Source organism: Maylandia zebra, linkage group LG23, assembly GCF_041146795.1.
Source record: "Maylandia zebra isolate NMK-2024a linkage group LG23, Mzebra_GT3a, whole genome shotgun sequence".
Lineage (NCBI taxonomy): Eukaryota > Metazoa > Chordata > Actinopteri > Cichliformes > Cichlidae > Maylandia > Maylandia zebra.
The window spans coordinates 12,681,489-12,708,243 of NC_135188.1; the positions used below are offsets into that span (position 1 = coordinate 12,681,489).

General features: G+C 42.8%; 1 protein-coding gene across 12 annotated transcripts in view; it reads left to right on the forward strand.

Annotated features, from left to right (window-relative positions):
* Nucleotides 1-26,755, forward strand: part of celf5a (cugbp, Elav-like family member 5a) — a 197,256-nt gene that overhangs the window by 6,618 nt on the left and 163,883 nt on the right. For all 12 annotated transcript variants that reach the window (XM_004552769.5, XM_004552772.5, XM_004552770.5 and 9 more), the window contains exon 2: nt 13,512-13,594. In XM_004552769.5, the coding sequence (XP_004552826.1) occupies nt 13,512-13,594 (83 nt within the window). The remainder of the gene's footprint in view (nt 1-13,511; nt 13,595-26,755) is intronic.

Below are 26,755 nucleotides of genomic sequence, written 5' to 3' on the forward strand. Positions count from 1 at the left end.
GCACATTTTAGATTGGAAAATGTCTAAGAATGCTCAAGTCCATGAGGGATGTGTGAAGATACATGCGGCTCAGCACGGTTATAAATAGATATTCTGTGGTATTTCCGAAAATAGGTTAAGCTGCCATCGCTGCACTGCTGGCATGGCATCACTGATTGCCTGCCAGCCTCCCCAAAAGACTGCTCCCGTACTGTGCTCAAAAGGAGGGAGAGACAGAGGGAGCATCTGTGGGCGACTGCAGGCCTCGTTTCCAGCGCCTTTCCATGCCTCCCCTCACACCCCGTCTCTTCCATCGCTCAGCCATCTCTCTCCACGCTCCTTCCATCCATCTTTCTCACTTAAGGAGTGATGCCGCAGCCAACAGTCTCTGTGCTCTATTGCCAGTGACATAAACTGGTCAGAGGCTTTGTACTAGAGATGTATCGCATCCATTTTTTGTGTGTGTTTGATACAAGCAAATTGCATGCCAGAATAGAAAGATGAGAGACAGAATTTGTGTTACTTTTCTGGTGATCAAATATTAATTTTGTAGAATAAGCAAAGTATATGGACTTTATATGAGTTCCATTATGGCATCTGATCTGTGGTACACTGTACAACGGTAGATCTGGCTTAATTAAAAAAGACTGACTATCTATCTATCTATCTATCTATCTATCTATCTATCTATCTATCTATCTATCTATCTATCTATCTATCTATCTATCTATCTATCTATCTATCTATCTATCTATCTATCTATCTATCTATCTATCTATCTATCTATCTATCTATCTATCTATCTATCTATCTATCCATCCATTTAATGTGGTTACCAGGAAATACAGTACATCGAGGCAATTAACACCCCGGTGTCTGCTTGTTAGTCACACCATTAGTGTTAATTAATTGTCTCCTCCAGCTGCAGTGGTGATATGAGATAAATAAATAAAAGTTAGGACAATGACACAAATTATATTGTTGGCAAGCAGGGTATAAGTGAAAATGAGCTTTTGAAAGATGGAAAATAAAAAAACAGTATTCATTACCAGCGTCTTTATAAAGGCTTGTGTATATACATCAGTCTCGAAGAGGAGGTCACTGATTGCATCGTGACTACCTCCGGCACCACTTGCTGGACATGCAACGGAGCACCTTCTCTAAGAGACTGATTCAGCTTCACTGCCACAAGGACAGATACAGTATTGGACACATTTTATACTTACTTCACATTAACAAATTAATTTTCCAATGTGGGATAAATCAAGTGTATCTCATTTCATTAGGTTGCCCATGTACAGCGGTATACTGATAGAGAATGAATGTGTGAATGATTTCACCAGGTAGTGTTTTTTGCTCTCCTTGCATGTCTGTCTTTCTCATCCCTCTTTCAAACAGTCCATCCAAGCAACCTCCGTGCCTTTGAAGCGATGTCTTTTAAGGTACCTTTCAATTTGTAAAATCAAAGTGACTGAGAACCTGATCTGTCTCTTAGTCCATAGTCAGTTTGCAGCTGCCAGTCATCTATGATTGTGGCTTTGCTATGATCAATTGAGCTGTCTCAGAGGTTTAAATGCCTTTTAGTTTTAGACAGAGGACATGCATTTTTAGTAATATTGCATCAAATATGCCATACATTAAAGGGAAACTTTAAATACAAACGGTGTGGGCCAAAATGAAAGGGATTTTATGGTTTCCTTTCTTGTAGTCCTGTTTTCCTCTTTCAAGAGGTTGTTAGAGTACATGAAGAGGATGCAGTTTTCTGACTTTGACTCGGGCAGAGGGAGGTGGGGTGGGGGCACACAGAGTTATTGATTTCTGTAAATCCCTTGGCCGGAGCAGACTTGGCTCAGGGAGGGAAGCAGGGATGACAGGCTGGAGAGACGGGACTTGGCAGGTAAACTCTTGTTGCCCTCCCAGAAGTAACACGGCAGGAGGCAGTAAGTGTGAACCTACACATTATTTACAGCTCTGTGAAACTCTATCCATTAACAGTGTCAATTAGCTTGCTCATCAGGGATGCAGGGCACTGGACTACTATTTATAGATTGGACCATGGCTTTAATAGCAAAAGAGGGATGATGTACTCAGAGAGTCTACAAAAGTCAAGACTTACTTTAAAGGCTATAGAACAGTGGAGGATGCCAAAGTGCTGTATCATAAGTGTTATCCAGCCAAATATCAGGGATTCTGGCCAATTCTGGGGACGGGCTGCTGGTTGCAATCTGCCATGTCACCAACAAAACCTGCATTTGCTGCCAACTTTATAAAGTGGTTGTTGGAAATTCCTTTTTAATGCTAATACGTGTATATGTCATAAGTATGTTTGCCAACATGCAGATCAAATATAACATGGACATCTACAATTGGCACAAGTTCACTTAATAGCAAATATAACAAGCTGATAATTGAAGGATTTATGAGGTTTCTCTTCCAAAGTCTCTGTGAGTTGAGACTTTCCCGCTGCTAGCAATCCCTGTGTTTATGCTTGCAACTGATTGTAGGAGTCTTTCCTTTGCTTTTATTAAATAGTTGGATAACATTAAGGAGACGGCTGAATATTTGCATCCACAAAGAAAAGTACATTTATCTAAATGTCACAACAATCTCCAGATAGGTTGTTCTGAGTTTGAGCTTTAACCTCTATTATATGTTCATAAAAATGTGATTCATTTTCTCAATTTAAAAATGTATTGGAATGCATGATAGTAAACATACAAAGGAGCCTTGCATAATCTTACTGCCAACCTTACAATTCTGCAACAAGAAGTCTAGTGACAATTAAAGTGTTTAATTGCAACACACATTGCATAATTAAATATATTATAACTGAGGCATTATTATAATAAGACTTATAATTAATGTGAACAACATTTTCAGATAGTTTGTGATTATAAACAAACAAATACAAGTTCGTGACAATGATTTGACATGTCAGTTTTAATTATTTATGGTTTATTAGGGAATGAACTATTGATGTGTTGTAGTACGTTGAACTTTTTAACTCTCAAAAACACTTTGTATGTCTGCTTTATTTACGGCTATAGTTCACAATGATAGTTTTAACACATTTATACAGTTATTCTGTCATAGAAAGATAGTCAGTCATGACTTACCAGCTGGAATATATATGAAGTACCACTTAAGCAACACTTATTCTAGTAAGTGACTGTGAAGGTATCAGTATACAGTGCGTGCCTGCATTGCTGTGATGGTTTCTATTTCCCTGTATTGATCATGAAACATATACTGAGCATTTCGGAAAGAATTAAATGTAATTGTCACACTCATTAGGCAATATATCACATGTACACACAAATACATGAATGCATGCACACACACACACACACACACACACACACACACACACACACACACACACACACACACACACACACACACACACACACGAAATCCTTTGGGAGGTTCTGCCTATGGATCTGTTTGACCGCTTCTTGGAGGCTATAGTGTAGTCTATGTGAGCAAGTAGCAACAAATCAATGGCTGAGGTTCTTCTACTCAGGGGTCAGAGAGGATACCACGAGGGTGCAGGGGCTATTTGTTGCCTTCATGATAGACACCGATGCTCCTCAGTGCTCTGCAGTGTTCATCCTCCCCCAGCTCATAGTGAAGGTGTGATGGGAGGGTTAGTGAAGGAGGAAATGGAAAAGGATTTTGGAGCTGGGTGCAGCAGAGATGAAGGGTTACAGTTATTAGTGGAGGAGTGATGGAAGAGTGCACGAGGATTCAGGGTTAGGAGATGTTTACTGTGCACAGTTTCTGGTGCTATAGAAGGTGAATGTCTGACATAATTAAGGTTTACAGGTTAAAGAAGGCTACTGCTTTTATTACAATATCATTATGAGGCTCATTATTAAGCTGGGGCAGCAAAAATGTTGTTGTCAGAACAATGACTGAGACTGTTTTGAAAGGTCCCTGCCATCGCTAGCTGTTTTTCTTTGCCCTCTTTCAGCCTTCGCCCTAAGTATTGACATGATTGTTGTGTGTAAACAGATCAAGAAGTGTGGTTGTGTTTTTTTCAAAGATAAGAAAATGATTAGATAAACTAAAAGATTCTATGAGACCAGACTGATTACCCCCCTCGTGGTCAATCTGTGCCATAGAGCCTCCCGCCTAACCGACTGGCGATGATTCGGGTCATAATCACGTTTCATCCACGCCGATGATGTGCGTTTCAGCTACCGACCCTTCTGAAAGGCTCTCAGTTCCCTTAGAGCCCTGCATGGCAGTAAATGAAGTAAGCAAGTAATCTAGCCACAGTGATAGCGTTTTCCAAAGAGTGCAAATGATGTGTGAGTGAGCAGACAAGGCTGGTGCCAGGATTGGCTCAGTTTCTGCTACCTTCACACTTTCTGGCCAAGGAAATGCCACAGTGAGAGCAAGTTCACACTTTTTCATTACACTGGGGCAGCTTGGCTCCTCTGGGGCAAGGAGATGGAGAAAAGAGGGTATGAAAGGTGGAGTTTAAAAGAGAGAGGTTGTGGTTTAAACCGGGCCTGTCTCCTCGGAATTGCATTCATATTTGACGATTCTGCAGTACGCATTTTATGCCCACTGCCTATGTAGAAGTAGGGTGCTCGTATTCAGCTTACCAGCAGCTACCAGAGTGGCAGTGCAAATTACTAAATGCTGAGATTGTGAAAATTACAAAAGACGGAAACAAACACTTTAAGTAAAAGTTCCAGACTCATAGAAACATTCAGCAAAAATTCTAACAAATGATAAAAAAATAAAATAAAATAAGGGGATGTGACTTAAATTTGGGAGCTATTTTAGGTCAAACTTTAAAAAAAAGAACCCACAAAAATTAAACATAATCATAATAAAACAAAAGAGCCAAACATGAAAAAGCTGCATATATCCAGACAGAAATGTACCAAATTGAGAAACTTTTCATTTTGTATAGAAGAAGGAAGGCACAATGCAATAATACTCCAAGTATTATACTTCAACTTGCACTTAGACCAGTTACAATTCTGCACCAGGTTATTATAATTATGTTAGCTGAGGGAGTAAAACAAATAAAGCAAACTGTAAATTCAAATCATTTCAGTTTTATTTATACCGCGCCAAATCACAACGACAGTTTCCTCAAGGCGCTTTATATTGCAAGGTAAAGACCTACAATAACAAAGAGACATATTTCGAAATCATATTTACCAGGAAAAGTCTGTTTGCTGAGACTGAATTATTAATTCTAGATGACAAACTTGAATAAACTTGAATTTTCTCTAAAACAGTAAATTGAAAAAATATCCTCAAAGACTTTGTTTTGGGGGTTTGGTGGGGGAATTTTCTTGATACACAACTTTAATGCCACTACCAATAACAATAGCCAAAAATAAGTATTTTAAATGGCCAATGAAGTAACAGCAGTTTTCTTTTTTTTTTTTTTTTTTTTTTGGAAGTGTTTTCAAAGGAATCACTACTGGTCAGAGTATTTCTGGCTGACTAATTTAAAACAATATTTCTGAAAGAGTAAACAGATAGCTGGTCAAGGAACCAATCCAGCCATAGTATTCTCAGTAATATCTCAGTAATATTTTACTATCTTTTTAAAATTCTTTTTTATTTAGGTGTGTGAATTTTTTTGAGTGTTTCTACATTTGAGCTACTTATTATTCTTTACACCATAAAGGAAACATATGTGTGCTTTTGCAGGACTTCAGGAATGTATTTCATTGCCAAATAGACCTAAAGAGCACTAAAGGATGGCACAGCAGGAGTGCCTCCTGTGTCTCACAGACCCCGTGGACATACACTCGTGATTTCTACGACTGAGCAGGAACGCACTTCTTACTTACTGTCTTCCGTTCTCCCTCTGCCTCACGCGCTCCCTCCCTCTCTCCCATGTAACACTCTTTAATTACATGCCAATTCAGTGCAGAGGAGATGGAGAGACTCGGCCTTATTTCCCAGTACACACGTACCCCACTTAAAAATATATCATTAAGAAATGGGAGACCAGACACGGGGAGCTGCTGATGGAGATGAGAAGCTGGGAAAGACGAGAGGAGAAGAGGAATCTCTTCTCTTTGCAGCTGAAATCAATGTTTTAGACAAAGCTGTTTTAGGTTTCTGTCAGATGATGCAGAGGATCATCTCCTCGCAGTGGGAAGGCTTCCCCCATTGCTGTGTCAGCAGGCTCTGATTACAGTGGCTTTTTGTTGTATTTCAAACAATTTCATCATGCTCCCCCCCACTCACACTTTTGCACTTGGTATGCAACGCAGCGCTGGCAATTTGTACGTGTTTGGATTCCAATTATGGAGTTGTTAAAGCTTTTTCGCCTGTGGCCTGCAAATTCTTATTAAGCCATACATTAAAGAGCACAGAATCACATTTAAATGGAGTTCATGTTTCTCTTTTGTTTGCCAGTGTTGTGGTTGCTATTAATTTATTCGCAATGCCCTATGCATTACACATTAACAAATAAATCGCGTTTGTGATTGTAATGCAAAATACTTGTTTCTTATTCAGAGATGGGGCAAGCGTTTGTCAAGTAAACCAACAACAAGCCCAGAGAGAGTGAAAAAGAGAGAAAAACAAGCACCAAAATGGAACCATTCCCTTCTGCTACCCTCGCCCATTTAAGAAACAAACAAACAAACAAAGCCAAAACAACAACGTGTAACAGTCTGGGTATTGCGTTAAGTTCAAGCTAATGAGCAATACGAATTAAATGGTAGTGTGAGTGACTGAGGGGTTTAATTGGGGGACGCAGTTTGACACGATTATTTTTGGGGTAACTGGGACAGGTAAGGCACCATTAACGCTGTCAGAGACTTGAAAGATCACAACCTGCATACACGTTGCTGCTGTTTGTCTTTCATGCGATCATTTAGGCTATAGTGGTTAAATATTGTAATGAGGGTCAGCGCATCCGCAGTCATGAAGGCACATATCCACGTTACAGACACTTTAGGCAGCGAGGCAAAAAGAGGTCCAAATCAATGAATAGATCAGTGACTTTTATGACATTTTACCCTTCAGTGGAGAAACCATTGTTGTACAAGGGTCAGTAAAACTGTAAATACCGTACATGTGCTGTTCGGCTGTATTTATGCTTGTAGAGGGGCACAAAGAGTGGTGCATGGATGGGTAAAAGTGATCCCATCTGAAACAAGAACAACAGATTGAAATATTGTCTCTATGAAAACTCTTAATATATCACCACCCACTGAATATATTTGGCTGTTGAAATGAGATCCAAAATGCAGCGGCTGCTAATAAACCATATTCAGAGTGGCAGAAATATGATGCATGCTAACCCATATGAACCTCATTAATAGAACACAAGCAAATCTATTTATTCAGATAGTCAGGGGGAAAATGATTGCCTCATTTTTCCATCTGGCTTCTCTCCTCTCCTCTCCTTCCTGCACTGCATGCTGGGAGTGTGAGTGAATGGGTGTGTGAAGGTGTTTGGTGAGTGCGTGGAGCGGCTGAGTGAGTTTGGGACGTTTGGACTGTTTTTTCCGGAAAACTTTGGGCTTTATGGGTGGTTAAAAGGTAAGGCAAGTTTATTTCATTGTGTTGTGTGAAGTGAAGAATTTTAGTTAATTGGCCAGTTTTACCTTGAGTCATGGCATCCCTCCCCAGTGAGGGTTCGCCTCCCCTGTCTATTAGACATGGGGCCAGGGTGGTGGCATCCCAGCAGTACACCGTGGAGCAGGTTCTGCTAGCTGTTGGTGAACAGGTGGGCCTTGAGAATATAACTTATGGCTCTCGGGTGAACAAGGTTGTGATTGCTTTTCGCTGCTTGGTTCACCTGTTAGTTGAAAGGGGGATCATTCTGGATGATTTGTTTGTGGCTGTTTCGCCACTGTTTGTGCCATCTACGCGGGTCACCGTGTCCGGTGTCCCGCCGTTCATCCTGAATGAGCTACTAGAAAAGGAACTGACCCGCTTTAGAAAGTTTGCTAGCGGGTTCAGGGTTGTTCGTCTTGGCTGCAAAGACGCCAGACTGCAGCACGTTCAGTCACTAAGAAGGCAGGCCTTCATGTATCTGAACGATTTTTGTGAACGGAGAAAGCTCCATCCCACAACCAGACAGTATACATATGTAAAAGTTTCTGAGAGCAATGTGAAGGCAGCTCGGCTTGATAGATTATACAGGGAGTGCAGAATTATTAGGCAAATGAGTATTTTGTCCACATCATCCTCTTCATGCATGTTGTCTTACTCCAAGCTGTATAGGCTCGAAAGCCTACTACCAATTAAGCATATTAGGTGATGTGCATCTCTGTAATGAGAAGGCGTGTGGTCTAATGACATCAACACCCTATATCAGGTGTGCATAATTATTAGGCAACTTCCTTTCCTTTGGCAAAATGGGTCAAAAGAAGGACTTGACAGGCTCAGAAAAGTCAAAAATAGTGAGATATCTTGCAGAGGGATGCAGCAGTCTCAAAATTGCAAAGCTTCTGAAGCGTGGTCATCGAACAATCAAGCGTTTCATTCAAAATAGTCAACAGGGTCGCAAGAAGCGTGTGGAACAACCAAGGCGCAAAATAACTGCCCATGAACTGAGAAAAGTCAAGCGTGCAGCTGCCAAGATGCCACTTGCCACCAGTTTGGCCATATTTCAGAGCTGCAACATCACTGGAGTGCCCAAAAGCACAAGGTGTGCAATACTCAGAGACATGGCCAAGGTAAGAAAGGCTGAAAGACGACCACCACTGAACAAGACACACAAGCTGAAACGTCAAGACCGGGCCAAGAAATATCTCAAGACTGGTTTTTCTAAGGTTTTATGGACTGATGAAACGAGAGTGAGTCTTGATGGGCCAGATGGATGGGCCCGTGGCTGGATTGGTAAAGGGCAGAGAGCTCCAGTCCGACTCAGACGCCAGCAAGGTGGAGGTGGAGTACTGGTTTGGGCTGGTATCATCAAAGATGAGCTTGTGGGGCCTTTTCGGGTTGAGGATGGAGTCAAGCTCAACTCCCAGTCCCACTGCCAGTTTCTGGAAGACACCTTCTTCAAGCAGTGGTACAGCAAGAAGTCTGCATCCTTCAAGAAAAACATGATTTTCATGCAGGACAATGCTCCATCACACGCGTCCAAGTACTCCACAGCGTGGCTGGCAAGAAAGGGTATAAAAGAACAAAAACTAATGACATGGCCTCCTTGTTCACCTGATCTGAACCCCATTGAGAACCTGTGGTCCATCATCAAATGTGAGATTTACAAGGAGGGAAAACAGTACACCTCTCTGAACAGTGTCTGGGAGGCTGTGGTTGCTGCTGCACGCAATGTTGATGGTGAACAGATCAAAACACTGACAGAATCCATGGATGGCAGGCTTTTGAGTGTCCTTGCAAAGAAAGGTGGCTATATTGGTCGCTGATTTGTTTTTGTTTTGTTTTTGAATGTCAGAAATGTATATTTGTGAATGTGGAGATGTTATATTGGTTTCACTGGTAAAAATAAATAATTGAAATGGGTATATATTTGTTTTTTGTTAAGTTGCCTAATAATTATGCACAGTAATAGTCACCTGCACACACAGATATCCCCCTAAAATAGCTAAAACTAAAAACAAACTAAAAACTACTTCCAAAAACATTCAGCTTTGATATTAATGAGTTTTTTGGGTTCATTGAGAACATGGTTGTTGTTCAATAATAAAATTATTCCTCAAAAATACAACTTGCCTAATAATTCTGCACTCCCTGTATATCAACCAGATGTATAATAGTAGACTAGTTAAAGCAGAGATTTCACCTGTTGGTTTTTCTGATTTCTGGTGCCACTGGAAACAAAGGAAAACGGACTTTTGCGGGAGGTGGGGAAAACACAGATTAAGCTTTTTTGTCACCAATACACATCACATGCAACGGCTACTGTTAAAGACTACTTTGAGGACTTAGAACGAGAGCTCAAGAGGCTAGAGACTGAGATTATAAGTGGGACAGATAATACAAATAATACCTGGGACAGCAGGAGGAAGGCTTTGAGCAAGTTTCTTCACGAAAGAGCAAAGGGTGCTCTTATTAGGACTCGGATTTCTACTATTAAAGAAATAGGTGCCCCAACAAGGTTCCTTTTTAAGCTGGAGAAAAGGGTTCGAGAGTCACACCAAATGTTGCACTTAAGGCTTCCAAATGGGAAGGTGATATCTGACTCAGTAGAAATGAGGAAGCTTGCCATTAACTTTTATGCCAGCCTCTTTAGTGCTGACACGTGTGACCCTGAATGTGTGACGAAGATGCTGGTGGGGCTGCCACGGCTGGATGAGGCTGAATCGGCTGTGCTGGAGTCTATTTCCTTTGAGGAGATGTCTTCAGCGGTTCAACAACTCAACGGTGGTCGGTCATCAGGAGTTGATGGTCTTCCTGTGGAATTTTACCAGGAATTCTGGTCGCTGCTAGGAGAGGACATTCATGAGGTTTTCACATACTGTATGACCACTGGGATCTTGCCAACAAGTTGCACAAGGGCAGTTTTGACTTCACTGCCAAAGAAAGGGGACCTGGGCTTGCTCAAAAATTGGAGGCCTGTCTCTTTGCTTTGTACGGACTACAAGATTCTTGCAAAATGTCTTTCTAACAGGTTGAAGACCTGTATTGACATGATTGTTGATGTGGATCAAGCATACTGTGTCCCTGAAAGAACTATTATGGACAAATTATTTTCAATTCGAGACATTATTGATCTGGCCAAGCTCAAGGACTTGGATGTGGGGTTTTTATCTCTGGATCAAGAAAAAACTTTTGATAGAGTGGATCACCACTATTTGTTTAAAACTTTAGAAGCTTTTGGGTTTGGGAACATTTTCATTTCTTGGATCCAATTGTTGTATTCAAATGCTGCTGTCATGTTAAAGGTGGGGGGAGGGTTAAGTCGGCCTGCTCCAGCTCAGAGGGGCATCAGGCAGGGATGCCCTCTTTCTGGTATGTTGTATACGCTGGCCATTGAACCCCTTTTACACCATCTTAGATAGGGACTCTCAGGTTTTACCTTTGACGAAGCAGGAAGTCCAGTAAAATTGTCAGCTTATGCTGATGATGTTACGGTTTTTATAACCGGTCAAAGTGATATTGAAACACTCAGACAGACACTGGACTTATATGACCGAGCATCCTCCGCGAAGGTTAACTGGTCAAAGTGTGAAGGTTTCATTTTGGGAGGGTGGGTTGATAAAGAGGAGCCAGTGTTACCGGCAGAATTACAGTGGAACAGGGAGGGACTGGAGTGTTTGGGAGTGTTTTTGGGAACTGATGCTTTTCAGGGGAAGAACTGGGAGGGTGTTGTTGAACACATTGCTGCCCGGTTGTCTCGATGGACTTGGGTCCTGCCGGAGTTGTCTTACAGGGGAAGGACTTTGGTTGTTAACAACTTGGCCGCTTCTGTACTCTGGCACCATGCCGCTGTTGTTGAACTTCCAGCCTCTCTTATCAAGGGGATACAAAAAAGACTGGTTACTTTCTTTTGGGGAGGGTTCCACTGGATCAGGTCTGCTGTGCTGTCTCTCTCTGTGTCAGAGAGGGGGTCAGAGTTTGATTGACCTTTGCAGCCGTATCACAGCGTTCCGTCTTAAGACAGCACAGCGAGACTGTTCTCAATTTTTGGTGATGTTGGTGAGGAGCCTCTTTTTTACAATCCCTTGGTGCCAAGTAAGATGCTCAGCACTGCTAGTGTGCAGAGGTTCCTCATAAATGCTGGTCCTACCAAGCTGGTGGGCCTGAGGATGGCGGGGCAGTGGAAAACGGCTGCCAAGTTGGCTCAGGAGACTGGGATCCGGTCTCTGTGATTTCTGGAGAAGCTGGTGGAAGAAGCCATGGGTGGTCTTCCTGGACTCGTAAGAGCTGCGCTGGGGACTCGCTCTGCGGGTGGTCAACCAAATTCAGCTGACTTTCCTTCGCTGTCTCTTTGTGCCGCAGTGGGAGGATGAGGAGGGAGGCTCTCTTCTTTCCTTTCTAACACCTGTTCCTGGTGACCTGTCAAAGATCTCTAAGAAGGCTATATACGAGGTGGCTGTAAAGGTGCTGAACAGGGGATTGTTGGCTGGTGTTCTGGAGTTGAAGTGGTCAGGTGTGTTGGCTCCTGGGTCATCTCCAAGGGGCAGCTGGAGGTCCCTGTACAAAACTCCCATGGAGAAACGCAGTGTGGATCTCCAGTGGAGAATAGTGCATGGGGCCGTGGCTACGAACAGACACGTGGCACATATGGATCCACGAACAGGGAACCACTGTCCTTTCTGTCTGACTGAGGAAACACTGCAGCACCTGTGGCTAGGTTGTTCCAGGCTAGCTGGCCTTTTTTTTTTATTGCTGCGGCAGTGGCTTGCTGGCCTTGGGAGTATTTTGGAGGAGGGTCTCTTTATCCTGGGTCCGAGGTACTCTGCAGTGCAGCGTAGGAAGGTTGGCTTGATTAATTTTTTAATAAGTCAGGCGAAGATGAGTATATGGCTCACAAGGAGGAACAAAATGAAGGGAACAGGATCTGTTAATTTAGGAATTATGTTTAAAGGGTTAGTAGGTGCACGTTTGAAAGTAGAGTTTGTTTATTACAAGATGGTGTCCAACATTGTAGAGTTTGTCCCTATTTGGGGCATTAATGGAGTTTTGTGTAATATCACTGATGATGATTTAGTTTTGAATTTTTGAAGAAAGCCGAATGGAGTGTCTTCTGGTTTTGTTTTTCTTTTTTTGTGTTTATTGTATTTGGGTGGGGTTGATGGTGGGAGGGGAGGGTTGTTCATATGTTGATTTGGCATTCATTTTCGGTTATGGTTGTGAGTTGAAGTATTGATTTAATAAAGGTGTGTTAAAGGTCAAAGGTCTCTTCTCTTCTCTTCTCTTCTCATGTGCAGTTAATTCCACAGATGTGTGTATGCTTTGGTTCTAGATCAATGTCTCATAGTTGGGCATCAACCCAAGAGTTTTAACGGCCTGTCCTGTCTTTTCTTTTCTTTTTTTTTGTCAGCATCTCTTTCCTTTAGCCATCCCTAAACTATTACATCCCTTCTTCTCTCCTTTTCCACCCCACTCAATACTCCCCTGCAGTCTTGTTTCTTTTGTCTCCGCTGCTGTCACAGCCTCTCAGGGTGAGGACACTGGCCAGGCTGCTAAGAGCTTTGAACAGGACATGGCACTAGTATTGGGGAAGCTGGGCAGGCTTGGCTATTCATCCAAATAATGCTCTTTGCATCTCCTACTTTTTTTTTTTTTGCTGTGGTTGGCTCTTCTTTCTCCCCTTGCCATCATCGAAAAATTTTCTACATGTAGCCTTGTGTCTTGCATGGTTGCCTGTTTCTATTAACTTGCTCTGTTTAGTCTAAGAGATGTTTTCAATGGGTTTTCAGTAACTCAGGAGACCTTCAGCACAGATTTGGTTCTTTAATTGTGTTTAATTGCGTGCTTGGTAATTGTCCAATTCCTTCAGTTCATTCTCATTAATGTACCAGTTTCTTTAGCTGATATTTCTTGCAAATGGCTGTGTCATTTTGCATTGTGTGCATAATTTATGTGTAAGTGTTGTTCTGACTTTGATCTTTGTGTTGCAGGTTGTGCATTTCTCACCTACTGCGCCCGAGAGTCGGCCATAAAAGCCCAGAACGCCCTCCACGAACAGAAAACACTGCCAGGGGTAAGTGTCTGCCTCTCTCTCCACCGCTTTTCACCCTCTTTCTTTTCTCTCTATGGTGGTCAGCCATGCCACCTGCACCCGGCTGCACATCAGCCGGAATTCTCCTTGTACAGTGTCAGAGATGAAAAACACTTTAGAAAGCAATTCAATCAATAGCTCAGCCTTTTGAAGGCCCGGTTTAAACTTTTTCATGTGTCTGTTCTCAAGGGGATATTGCCAGCATTGATCAGACCCACTCTGCCTCATACTTTTGAAGTAATAGCATAGAATGACATAGAAATAGAAAGCTCTGCATTTCTGGAAAGTCAAAAAGACAACGTGAAACGGAGTGTAGGTTTTAGTTTCGTTTGTATTTGTTGAGGCAAACAAAAGTTTGCACACATTTTTATTTCGCAGGGATAACATTTTGATGTACATTTATATGCACGTATGCATTAGTGCAAAGCTTTTGTGTGAGTTTGTTCCTATGTTCCAACAGTGTAGGTGGATTGAGTGTCAACGCTGACATTATGTCATGTGTCCTGCCCTCTACATGCTCTGTCCAGGTAGCGCCCTCGCCACACTGGTCTAAACCAAATATTTCTAGTAGCCAGAATATGGCTGAGGCAGAATATCTTCTCTGTTGTGCTACATGTGGGCAACTTTGGACAGAAGCCCTGCCTGATTCTTCCAACAATGTCTGAAAGCCATATGAGAAAACAACCAGAGAGATGCTAATAATACGGGAGTGGGCAGAAGTGACTATCACAGAGGTAGTGCTGCTTCATGCGGTCAAGACTGCATCGGGACAGTTCACTAGCTGGGCCCGCGCCCTCAATTCAGGTTTGACAGCGTTTTGTCATAGATAAAGGCGAATGGCTTAAATATGAATTGAACTGCGGTTTGGGGAAGGCCTCAGAGGGGACTGGCGACGGCTCCCGGGCCTGGCAGATCCCCATGTACTAATGAGAAGTGAAGAAGTAAAAGAATTGAAAAGGGGCAGGGAGGGTGGGGCACAAAAACGAGAACGAACAGCTCATAGAGCTGGGGGGTCATATATAGATGAGAACCGGAAGGGGCGTGTTTAGAGGCGTGGTTCCGCTTCTGAAATTTAGATAATTTATCTCCAATTTTTTTTTGTTTTTTTTTTTAGCTCTGTTCAGTTATGTGTTACAAAAGGCAGATTTGAGTCTTGATTTCTTGATTTTCCACTAAGTTTTTCCTCCCACGGCTCGGAGCCATTAATAACTGGAGGGGCATCCATAAGGGCTGATGTGCTATTAGTATTAAATAGAGGATGTGGCTGAATGTATAAAGGAGAGATACAAGTCCTCATGCCCCTTTGTTCAAAGTGAAGAGAAGACCTCCAAATCACCTGGGCTCAGTCAGGTTTAACAGTCACCTTAATGGAGAGCTATAAACAGCCCCAGTTAATAGTAACAAAATAAAAAATCTTATGATTGTACAGCTGTATTTATAAATTTAGCAAACTCAGACAAAGAGTCTGAAAGTTTGTCCTTTCATGTTTGCGCGCACACACACACACACACACACACACACACACACACACACACACACACACACACACACACACACACACACACACACACACACACATTCACTGGCTGGTGAAGTTGCCGTGTATCACATGTGAGAAATAAAACCCTTTTCTTGTACCTTTCATTCCTACTTTAGCCCTCCTGCTGATTTTCCCCTTTACCCCACCCAGTCCTATCCACCCCACATCCTTCTGTCTCCCCCGCTCCCACTGCTCCACTGCTGCTGCTCTCCCTGAGACAAAGCATGTCATAGAAATGTAACAGGCAGACGCTGATGGGTGTCAGGCTGAGGGTGCTTTACTCTTCCCTTCAACTTCACTCACACACACAAACACCACTGGTCCAAGGAAGCACAGGCAGTGCGTGCTGTATACTCTACTGGCCATAAGTAAAACAGTAGCTACAGGGACACTGGTGTGCACCAGTGTCCCTAATCATCCTGTATGCATGGTCAGGTTTAGGAAGAGTAACTTTCATTTACATTATAGAACATTGTGCACATCATAGGAAGAAAATCCATGCTGCAGTGTGTGTGTTTGACATGTGCCTGCCTCTCATAGCTTTTACCGTCCTCTCTTGAGCCTCGCTGCTCTTAAATCTTTTGCGATATGACCCCTGTTGCTTCGCTGCTTGATGGTAAGTAGATATGCCAGTTGTTTGTTTGCAAAATCCTGCTTCATATGCAGTTTGCCAGGGGCTATGGTATAATTAATGTAAACTAGGAATTCTCCCGAGATGGGTTATGAGGTATTAACGTCTGCGTTTTGTCATTATCCCCTGCATCGCTGCTCTCGAGCGTTTCAGTTTGACCAGTGTGGCTACCCATCCATATTTGCTGTTTTAAATGCCTGAATTGGAATTAATGCCAAACCACCAAAATCCTACTGGACTTTACTTTTTGCAAATGACTAGAACCGTGCATGGAAATTGTACAACCTAACTAGCTTTTCTACGCCTCGAGCAGGGCCGACAAACAAGCACCCCCACGTACACACATGACCGCAAAGACACGGACACCAGCATTCACATACTTGAATTTCATGAGATGGACTGTTTTGAATTTTGGGTAAGTGTATAATTCAAACTCTGTGTATGTTGTAATGTCCTTGAGCAAAGTGCTGAATCTCTGACCTCTACTTTGCTTTTCCTGCTGAGAGGGGGAACGCAAACTGACTTGAAACTTGTAACTTGTAGGAGATTTTTATTCCAGTTTGATTTTGAAACCACCCCTATTTACTGCTTCCTTATTCAAAGGTATAAGACTCTGCAAATTTAGCAAACCTGTGCGTACTTTGGCAAAAGCCAAGCAACTGTTGAATTCGTAATGGGCACTATTAATCTACTGTGTTCTCAGCCATATGTTTTTCTGGTGTTAGTAGTTGCTCAAGGTCAAAATTTCCTTCTAACAAAATCTAGATTTCTTTGTATCTCTGTGTAAATAGAGTTTCTATGCAGGAGAATTTTACTTTGTAAAACAATGAAAGACAGAAGAGTACAAAATCTTATTACAGTACTGACCATGACTAAAAAGCAGGTGGATAATAAAAGTATTAAACCTTCAGGTTAATTCAGGTTTACACTTTTATTCCAGTGTTTACATTTTAGCTTTACAAAAAGCTATAATTATGGCTTATTCATATTTCATATCTAAACACTCGCTGAGTCACACACAAAAAACCCAGTGTTATTAGGAAGAAGTGCTTGTGTTCTTGGATGTTATTATCTGTGTCCCCCTGTTACACATTAGCTGCTGAAAGGAACAGTATGGCCTAATGGAAGTGTACTGGACTGGAATATAGATTCCTGCAGTGAAGTGTGATGGGAACCTCGGGGACACGAGTGCCTGACATAAGTTTGGCCACAGAATAGGAGAACCTCTGACAGTTTACCAGGTGTGTGCCGCTTGGCTCTATTAGTCGTGTGTGTTTGTGTACATGTGGTAAGCTGGCTTTGCACTGCTGCCAGTTCTGTGTATATACAGATAGCAATGTATAAAGGTGGGACGAAAAACATGCGCACATGGCGGTGTGCCCTGATTGCATACCCCCCAATGACAGCGAGTCTGGAATATATTTGTGTGCCGCTGATGGAGAGACATTTAATTTTCTAACATATACCAAACTAGTGAGCTTTTGAGTATGTGACTGTTCAAACATGTCCTATCAGTATTTCTTTCCAAGCCAACTGAAATATAAATATCCCCTGATGGCCACTAAAATGTTTTCTGATGACTCTTTATGGCAGTTAATGCCCACTTCCTACCGCAAATGGTGAGTATACTTGTGAGTTTCACAGCTCCCTACACAAGTCTGCAGGAGATTTACTCCTCCCAGCTTAGCATCATGACAAAATCCCGCATCCCTCACACTATCCGCCCACCCATCCCCCTCCCTGTCTCCATCCTCCACCTCCCCCAACTCTCCTAAAACTCTCTGTCCTCTCACTGCAACTCCTCAAATCCAACAGATCCAAGAAATAATCTCAGTCGCAGACTAGCAAGTCTACCTACTGTTGCATAGAACAAATCACGCTGCCGTCCCTTTTTTTGGGCTAGCACCGTGTATAACGGTGATTGTCTTTGAGAGGCATTGGTGGAAATATGTTTGCTGCATGCATTCAGTCCTAGTATTAGTACAGCTCGACCTGGGGGGAGTGTAAGCGGCTGGCAGTGATTCAGGAGGCAGGTTTATGGAAATAGCAGCCACATTAAAAACCCAATGAGAGCAGGGGGAAGATTATGCTCCGGCACACACATGTAGCCTCCTGCAATGTCAACACTAGTAGATATCCTCTCGATTGCTTTCCTCTGTCTCCATTTCTGTCTCTTCTGCTCCCTCACTGTTGCGCTCTGCCCTCTGCTATATACATACCTGCACTGTTAGTCTTCTGTGTGAGTGCACACGGATGCAGTCTGTTTCTATATGTGTGTTTGTATGTGTAATTGTGTGTACATGCCGCTGCTCACCTGAACCATAACAGCATGAGAGAGGAGTGAGAAGCAAAGCGTGGTTATATTGTGGAGAATGGCTGAGCTGGTACTGGGGAAATGAGGCTGGCTCCACCATGCTGCAAATGGCCCATCTTTACTTCATTGGGTTTTATTCATACACGTATATGCACAGACACACACATAACATATTTACCTATGCTTACTAATGCATCCTATCCACCTGTTTATTGTCTACAGCCAAGGCTTGCTGTGTGCTGCCTGGCTGCTGCAAAGGCTGAATAATTCAATGCTACACTACGTAGTGTGTTCACATTGGTGACAAATTAAGAAAAAAAAACTTGAACCCTTGACCCTGTAGTTAGGGGATTTGGTAGCTGTGTTCTGCTGTCATGGTTCGGCTCCACATGGCCCCTCAGTGGAACAGCTTATTGAAAATCTAAAGAACATCACGTTGGCTTCATGCCTTTAGGTTATAATGAAACACGTCTGACCTGATGGAAATGCTCTCTTCAAGAATGGCATGTGCCTTTCACAATCAGCAGATCTGAATCCAAATGAACCCCTACAGGGGTTTTTGCATATAACACACTCCACTAGAGTTGCAGTGATTTGTAGAATTGTAAGACGCATTAATGCTGTTTCAGTGGCATGTGGGAGAGCTGCTTGTGAGAACACAAAGATGCATTCAGATCAGAACCGAGCTGGTCTTTGCCCTGCCTGCTCTGCAGTACAAAATGTGTGTGATGTCAGATTGTGCCACTATGTACAAAGCTAATATTCAGTTCTGCTAGTTTTTGGGAGTCACGTGTGCCTCCTGCACACTCTGTCCAGGTTCCTCCCTCGCCTAAACCACATCAAGTATTTCCAGAGGTGCAGAGATCTCTGAAATGGAGCGCTTCCTGCTTTCCTGCTGTGCATTACATGTGAGAAAGGATAAGTGTGGAAAATATCGTGACCTGAGTTCGCCCGTGAAAGAGTTTTTCCTTTAATATGTCACCCCTCCGTACATGAATGTAGTGTACTGGCTGGTTGTGTATGTGCTGTATGTGACTGTGCTGAGTGGGTGAGGGTGGGGGTGGATATAGAGCAGACTGGTCAGCATGAAGCCAATCGGTGCTGGCAGGATTGGAGACCTTGTAGTCAGGGAAAGGGGACTCGTTAGAATTTAGCCTTTGGGTAACTGCAATACGTGTTCATGTGTCTGGGTGTGTTCGTATGCATGTGTGTATATTTTCAGGAAAAAGATAACATTATTGTGTATGTTAGAAAGGGCATGAGGGTGGTCTTTAATTTTTTTCAGTTTTATGAACTGTACAGGATTTTGTGTTGCGAAGTTTATACTGAAATGAGAATAAGATATTATAGATATTAGTTTTTAAATCATGTTTGTGATCTCTTCTGTTCTGAACTTAATACCCAGGTCTGATGATGTGCTACGAACTGGAGATCATTTATCCAAATTTCAGGAGCCGGACCACATGTCGTACATTTCTCCTTCTGGTTCTTTGACTATGCTTGTCCCGTCTTCCATTCACTTATCAGAAGGTTTGTCAAATGTAACTGAGGGCGTGGTCCCTACTAATGCAAAATTTTTAACTTAGTGTTAGTGTGCATGTGTCAGCAAACACTTTTTATTTACCTATTATTGGTGGGACTGTGGTATATGGCACCTAACAATGTTCCCAAATCATATCAGCGTGTGACCGCAACAGAACAATAGTTTTTATGGATTGTGTGTGTGTGTGCAACTCTCCACGTGTCTGTGTGTATGTCTGTTGTGATGGTATATTCGTGTAATGTACGCAGCAAAGAGCTGTGGTGCTAAAGTGCTCCCAGAGGAACTGAATATCCTTAAACACGCACGCACACACACATGCACGCACACATACGCAAAGGGTAGCTGTGACAATGTTGCTTGCAATCCACCTTCTGCTTCTTCTCATTGTTGGTCCTCTGGTACCCATTTAACGTCCACACACACACACACACGCTCCCACACACCTCTCTTTTGTTCGTCTTGGTTTTCTGTGTGGTAGATTAGCTACATATTTAGAGAAGCCTTCTTTCTCTCAGGGGATTGGCCTCTGAGAGTATTTTGAAGAAGAAAAAAAAGTCTTGATCTGCTCTCTGCACCTGCCTTTGGAGAATAAAGAACACCAACTGAAACATTAAAATGTGTTTCATCATAGAAATTTCATGTCATTATATACAGCCAGTGCATATGAACTTCTAAAACTTGATGTTAGGTTTTGTATTGTTGATTGTCATTTATGCTTAGAAATATCTACTTATATATGCTTAGAGTTTTATAATTAGTTTTAGATTGGTAGAGGTTTGATCCTTAATTCCAGAGCACTCTGGGAGCATGGGAGAGGTCGTACCTTCTCTTATTGTTTTATGGTAGGATAAACATATCTATATCTGTTTTAGTCTAAGTGCCTTTTGTTTAGATGAACTGCTGGACTTCCAGACCAGCAGGTTTAGGGAAGTCTTTATGGGGTCACAGTCTGACACCCCCACACACACACACACACACACAGGCAAGGTACTCTTTGTGTGTATGTATACGTCGTGTGTTAATGAACCTATGCATATTCATGTAACCTCAATAAAAGAGCAGTGTTACAGTGTTACGGGGGAGCGGACGAGAGCAACTGGGGTCAAGCGAAGGAATGGCGTTTGTCCGGTTCTCTCCCGTGCATGAGAAACATGAAGAACTTTGCCTACTTTGTGTCTTGCTTGCTGTGTAATTATATTGTCTTCAACGTTCCAGCGAATAGGTTGTTGACATCACCTGTGACATTAGCAGGGATGACAGATTGGTGCTGTGGTCCCTCCCAGTGCTCACTGCTAACTACCCTACCCATTAAACCACTTCACTGTATAATGTGAGCTATTTTTTTCTGAGGTACAGGTTTGCAAAAAAGCTGAATTATTAATGTTTTTGATATTTTTAGCCTGTTTAACCTATTTTTTAGTTATGGCTGGAGACTGCTTGCCCGCCTGTCTGTGAAATGCAATCATGTGACACAGCTATGATCTGGGTTATAGAGCTGGGTTTTGTGTCTAATGGGTGGGAGGGGCTTTTGTAGGTTTTGTTTTTCAGTTTGAAAACAACCGCTTGCACTTCTGTGCCCGTTTGATCCGTTTTTATGCCGTACAGTTGGGATGACCTAATGCCAATTTGGCACTGTGAAGCATCACCTACCAGTACCAGTGGAGCTGAACCAGATGAGTCTGGTTTTATTCCAGGCTTGCGGGCATGGCTGTGCAGAGCCTTGCAAGAGGCAAGGCCCAGATACCGAGTGACAATCCATCTGCGAGTCCCCGTAGAAGCTTGTACAGGTGTGATTCTGCCCGCAGACACAAAGAAAAAAAAAGTGCGAGGGCTATGCGCATGGATCATAAGCTGTAAACAATAAGGCCCTGAGTAGAGGGGTGTGTATGTCTCGCAGTGTGAGTGTGTGTCCTTGCATGCGTGTTGAAATAGATGGTAAAAATGATTAGCTCACAAAAAGTGGATATCCAAATAGACAAGATGACCGTTTTAGAGGCAAAAACATGCATGTCTGAGAATATTTCACATTACTCAATAATGAAGGACAAACTTAAAACACATCAACTCGATGTGGCTAATCGGGGCTGACATCTCACTGGGTGGACCGTGTGCCTTTGGGAGAGAGGGGGGGTGAGGAGGAGTGTGTGAGAGATTAGAGGGGGATGAAGTGACAGAACAGTTGAAATATTGAGAAAAGAGGAGAGGAGGGAGAAGGAGCCACGGGGTCACGCTGACAGCTTTAAGTCATACCTCCAATCTTAGAACATCTATTCTCATGTATTTGGATGTCTGTGTGCGTGCTATCCGCATACACAGCGAAATGGTGCACTTGCACATGTTGGAACCAGAGAGAGCTCATTTGTAAGGCACATCTCGCCATGCTTTGGTGTAGTGTCCATAGAGAGAGGGTAAGGGGGCTGCGCAGCACGACAGCCAGCGTTTGTCAGCAAAAAAATCAGGACTAATGATATACAGTACACATGGCTGGAGGGCAAGTGTGACTGACAGGAGGTATGAGTAGAAAAAAAGCCAGTGGCAGCCCTCTATCATGGCTGTGAATGCATGAGCCGGACCGATTTGTTTTAAGCCCCAGCCCCCTTCTCGTCACAGATAAGGGTAGCAGCATGAGGCATAGGGTAGACGAGAGGAACGGCGTGCGAGTCCCCAGGGATAATGACATGGAATACAAGTGTACAGGGAGTGCTAGTGATGGTTCTGCTCATGTGGAAGTGGTTATTTGCATTGCAGAGGAAGGTTGTCAGTAGAGCTCGCTCAGGGAGCCAGTGTCAGGGTGATCGCTGCCGGTGAAGGCTTCTGTCGTCTGCCCCACAGAATACCCGGACACTGGATATAGCTGAGCTTGCAGAGGCGAGATCAAGCACGTAGGCATATTCTTTTTGCTGGGATTCTGACAGTTATTTTTTTGGGGGGGGTTTCATCAAACTTAGAGTTCACCTGACACTTATTTAAAGTAGTCATGTTTTGTCCATCATGGCAGTTGTATAGCCTTTCATATAGAAAAATAGCAATAAGCTGGATGGCTGCAGAATAGCTGGGAATATAAATTATATAGTTTTATGCCAACAGCTGTAGTCTGTGGCATCTAAACTATTTCAGTCCAAGCTGCAATAACAGGCAGCTTTTAATAATTCAGAGTAAAACAGTATACTCGATGTCTTCCAGGCAGCAAGCTCCCATTTAGGTGAAACACTAAATTCTCCTCAACATCCCACTTCCACCACAGCCCCCAAAACCATTGCAGGGCTGTATCATAAACCTGCGAAGGGCTCGTAGGGACACATTGGGTTGTGTTGTTGTTTACAGAGTTTGTCGGCACACTGAAGAGCTTTACATTTCTGTGCGTGTCTGCGTGTGAGACAAAGTGACTTGTGCTGTGCTGTGGATAGAGACCACTTGGTCTTTAACTCTTGTCAGGCCTTGGGGTTCCCTGCGCAGCTGTGGCACACATGCAAGAGGCAAGTTTTAGAGGATCCAATTTAGAGTCACGCAGCTCGGCAGGTTTAGCCAGTATGCATCCTTTAATGTGCTTTCTCCAAGTTCTCAGACAGGAGGCGGGTCTGTGAAGTGAGATTGGAGGCAAAAAAAGAGCGAGCAAATGGAAAAGGGGAGAAATGATGAAGATGTGTGGATGAGAGAGAGAAATAGAGGGAGAGCGAGAGGAGTAGGTAGGCATGGGTCAAAAAGAAGACTTGGAGACTGTGAAATGGAATGAGAAGTAGGAGGAAAGGTATTTGAATCACTGAGTTGTAAAGATTAAGAAATGAGATGGAGGGCGTGAGATAGAGGGGAAATGGAGAGTGGGAGGTTATTGATGGAGGGCCTCCTTGTCTGATCAGGACTCCAAGCTTTAACCTGTACTGTATCAGTCTGAAAAAAGCAGCATAGCCGTGGTTCTTCCTATTTTGAATCCTGTGGAGAAGTCCAAAGGCATCCCAGAGGCAGTCATTAGGTTTTCAGTGTGGTTTTCGCTGTCTGAATATGAGCTACGTCTCAGATTTTCATAAGGATCGGCTAAAGGAAAAAAATGATAAAAGCAGGGAGGAGAATCAAGTGAACAAAAGACTTAAGAGCCAAAGCAATCCCACAGCTTCAATCCCTGTATATTTGATGGATAATCCATGTGATGGTACGCTATATTAATATCTGATATCGATCATGCCATTAAACCTTTCACAACAATTCTCTCTGCAAAAGACTCACCCTAAGCACCATACTTTTACCTCTGTGCTGCCGTTGTGCACCGAATGTAATGCATTTGCTCACATTATTAGCAAAAGGACTAGTTATAGCAGCAGTTGTTGTAGATGTGGTTGTAGGTGAGAGAACATTAAGTGTGTTGAATCTAAACAAGAATGTCTTTTGAAATTGTTTCGGTGTTGCATGCATTTGCAGTGCTGTTGCCAAAATCATTACAGAAAAGTAGAGAAGTTAATACAGTATATTTGAAATGCGTTGGGAAGTTGAGGATATGAGTACTTCATTCTGTGATTTTGTTTGTTTTAATCAGCGAGTGCCAGGCTCACTCAAATTACTTACTGGGAAATAATAACCTCTCCAATTTGACTGTTTGATTGTGCACAGCTGTTACAGGTGATGAAGCTCAGTCTGGATGTGAATTGCAGAATTATACCTGTGGTAATCTTTCATTTTGAATTTTAGGGTTGAATTATCTTGAACTTTCCTTCTCGTTAATTAATTTCCACTTTGTTTTAGAAACGCTTGTGGCGGCGTATAATGCAGCCTGCGGAATCTGGTAGCACATTTCAGTAGTTATAGATTTTGATTTTGAGCGCTCATAATAAGCTCACTGATAAATGCGGCGATGATCTTGTAGCCGTTTGTGTGTTTCTATAAGGTAGGGTAAAGCTGTCGCTCATCATCATTGCACATCAGTAATGGGGGCTGAGGCAAATGATTACCATGGCAGCGTGGGCTGCGACGCATTTAAATTACGTACACACGCAAGCAAAATCCATTAGGCGATGGGGCAGAGGACACAAGGCGGCACATTTATTTACAGAATTTATTTTATCTGTTTTTTTTCTTGATTCATTATTTATGAATCTATCAGTCTGTACGACATCACCGCAGCATATAGATTTTGACTGGCTGCTTGTCCTGTCTGTTTCCTCTGCCAGCTTATGGGATCTCTCTGCCTATCTGCCCTTGTAAGGCTACTTCTTTGTCCATCAAAATATGTCTGCTGTCTCTTTTTCTCACTTCATTTCTCTTTTTTCTGCCTCTCCTCACTTTCCATCGTACATCTTTGTCAGTCTAGTTCCTTTTGTTCTTTGATCATTTATTCTGTCTCTAAAACATTTTAAATTATGATGATGACTTGCAAATTTATCTCAGATTAATTTGATGGGTTCAGCTTGTCCCCACCTCACCGGTGTGCTTTTTACTGCAGTGTTATTAATATATTCTTGAAAGGCTACTCTCCTGTGCCCCCCCTTTCAAGATTGGGAAAGGGCAGAGCGTGTTATCCAGCTCACTTCCTTGCCTGCTTTTCTATCTTGGAAGAGAGGACTACGTCTTTCAACCCACTATTACTAGTCTAGTATTCTAGTATTTGCTGGTTGACATGCTTTAAGAGTACTTTCTCGGGCTTATGACCACAAGTGGCACTGCAAAGCAAAGATTTCTGAAGCAGGCTGTAATGTCTTATTAGTTTGCCACTAAAAAGCGAGAAGGCAAGAACAATGGCTTTGCAAAAGTTTTGTGAAGTGGGAAATGCATTTGTGTCGTCGTTAGGTCTCAAAGACACACAGACTGCTTTGGTGAAAAATGCTGTATATAAACAAAACCACAAAAGTGAACATTTAAGGCTCTACAGGGAACTGTTAAGTAATTTTACAAAGGATGAATGGGAAGTCATCAGCGGAGCAATGAAAGTCTGTCATGTCCTCTGACACATCTAAAAGCACTTAGGCTGCGTCTGCTGAATGACTGGGATCTGATAATGCTGGATTTATTATTGTGTCCCTACATACTGAGAGCCCTGTGGGTATAGTCTGGCCATCTATAGTTACACTGCCTGAGTATATTTCAGTTTGTAGTGAAGACTGCAAAATAAAAACTGCCCTACCCGTCTCCCTCTCTCTGGCTTTTTCACCCTCTCTCACACCTCCTTCCTCTGGAAATACTGCTGTTCTTCTCAGCCCGGCCCCCTTATTGGTCGAAAGCAGTCTGCTCTGGCGTTAGCTTACCGAAATGCATACAGTAATAAAGGCAGGGGAGAAGATGAGATGACAGGTTATCTATGGATCAACATGGAGCCCTGGCAAAAGCAAAGAAATGAAAAAAAAAATTGTATATCTCATAAACCGTTGGCCCTGCTCAGCCCAGCCCCTGTCTGTGAATCCAGGCTTATTTCTGCCGCAAACTAAAAAGCTATCGCCTCAGTGACACATTTCCCGGTGCAACGTGAATGGATCTATATGATGAAAGGGTACGTGCTTGATATCTGCATTTGCTGGTGAAACTGATATCTGCGTATGCCAGACGTTGCTCTATAGGCGCAGAGTGTGTTAGGATGAACAGTTTGGGCTGATTTAAAATTAGGGAATGAGATCAAAGTGTTTTGAAGTGAAGTGGCTACAGCAGAAGAGCTCCACAAGTAACATGTTTTTCACTTTTTCTTCATTTTTTTTTATTTTTTGAGAGTGGCACCACACAGAGCTTGTAAGACAAATCCTTTCTAATAGGAAGCCTCTGGGGCCGCAGAGGAGCGTGGTCGATACAGAAACACACAGAGGGCTTTGAAGATGGCCAATCTCTCTGCCTCCAACCAAATGGAAAGGCAAGAGAGGGGCCCAAAGGGACAGAGCCAGGCTAAGTTTCTATTAAGACTATCTACATAACACCTAAGATGTCCCTGCGTTTGATGTGACAGCATCCAGATTAACTCACATTAGGGAGAACAACAAAGCCCTGTGTGCCGCATGCTCTCTTATTGCCCGGAAGACAGGAAGCGACAGGATGTTTTCTGACTGACACAGAAACAAGGGCGTTCAAAAGCAACGATTTAAACATCTAAATAGGAATACGTTTATAGTTTCCATGTATTACACATTATGTCATCAACATATAAA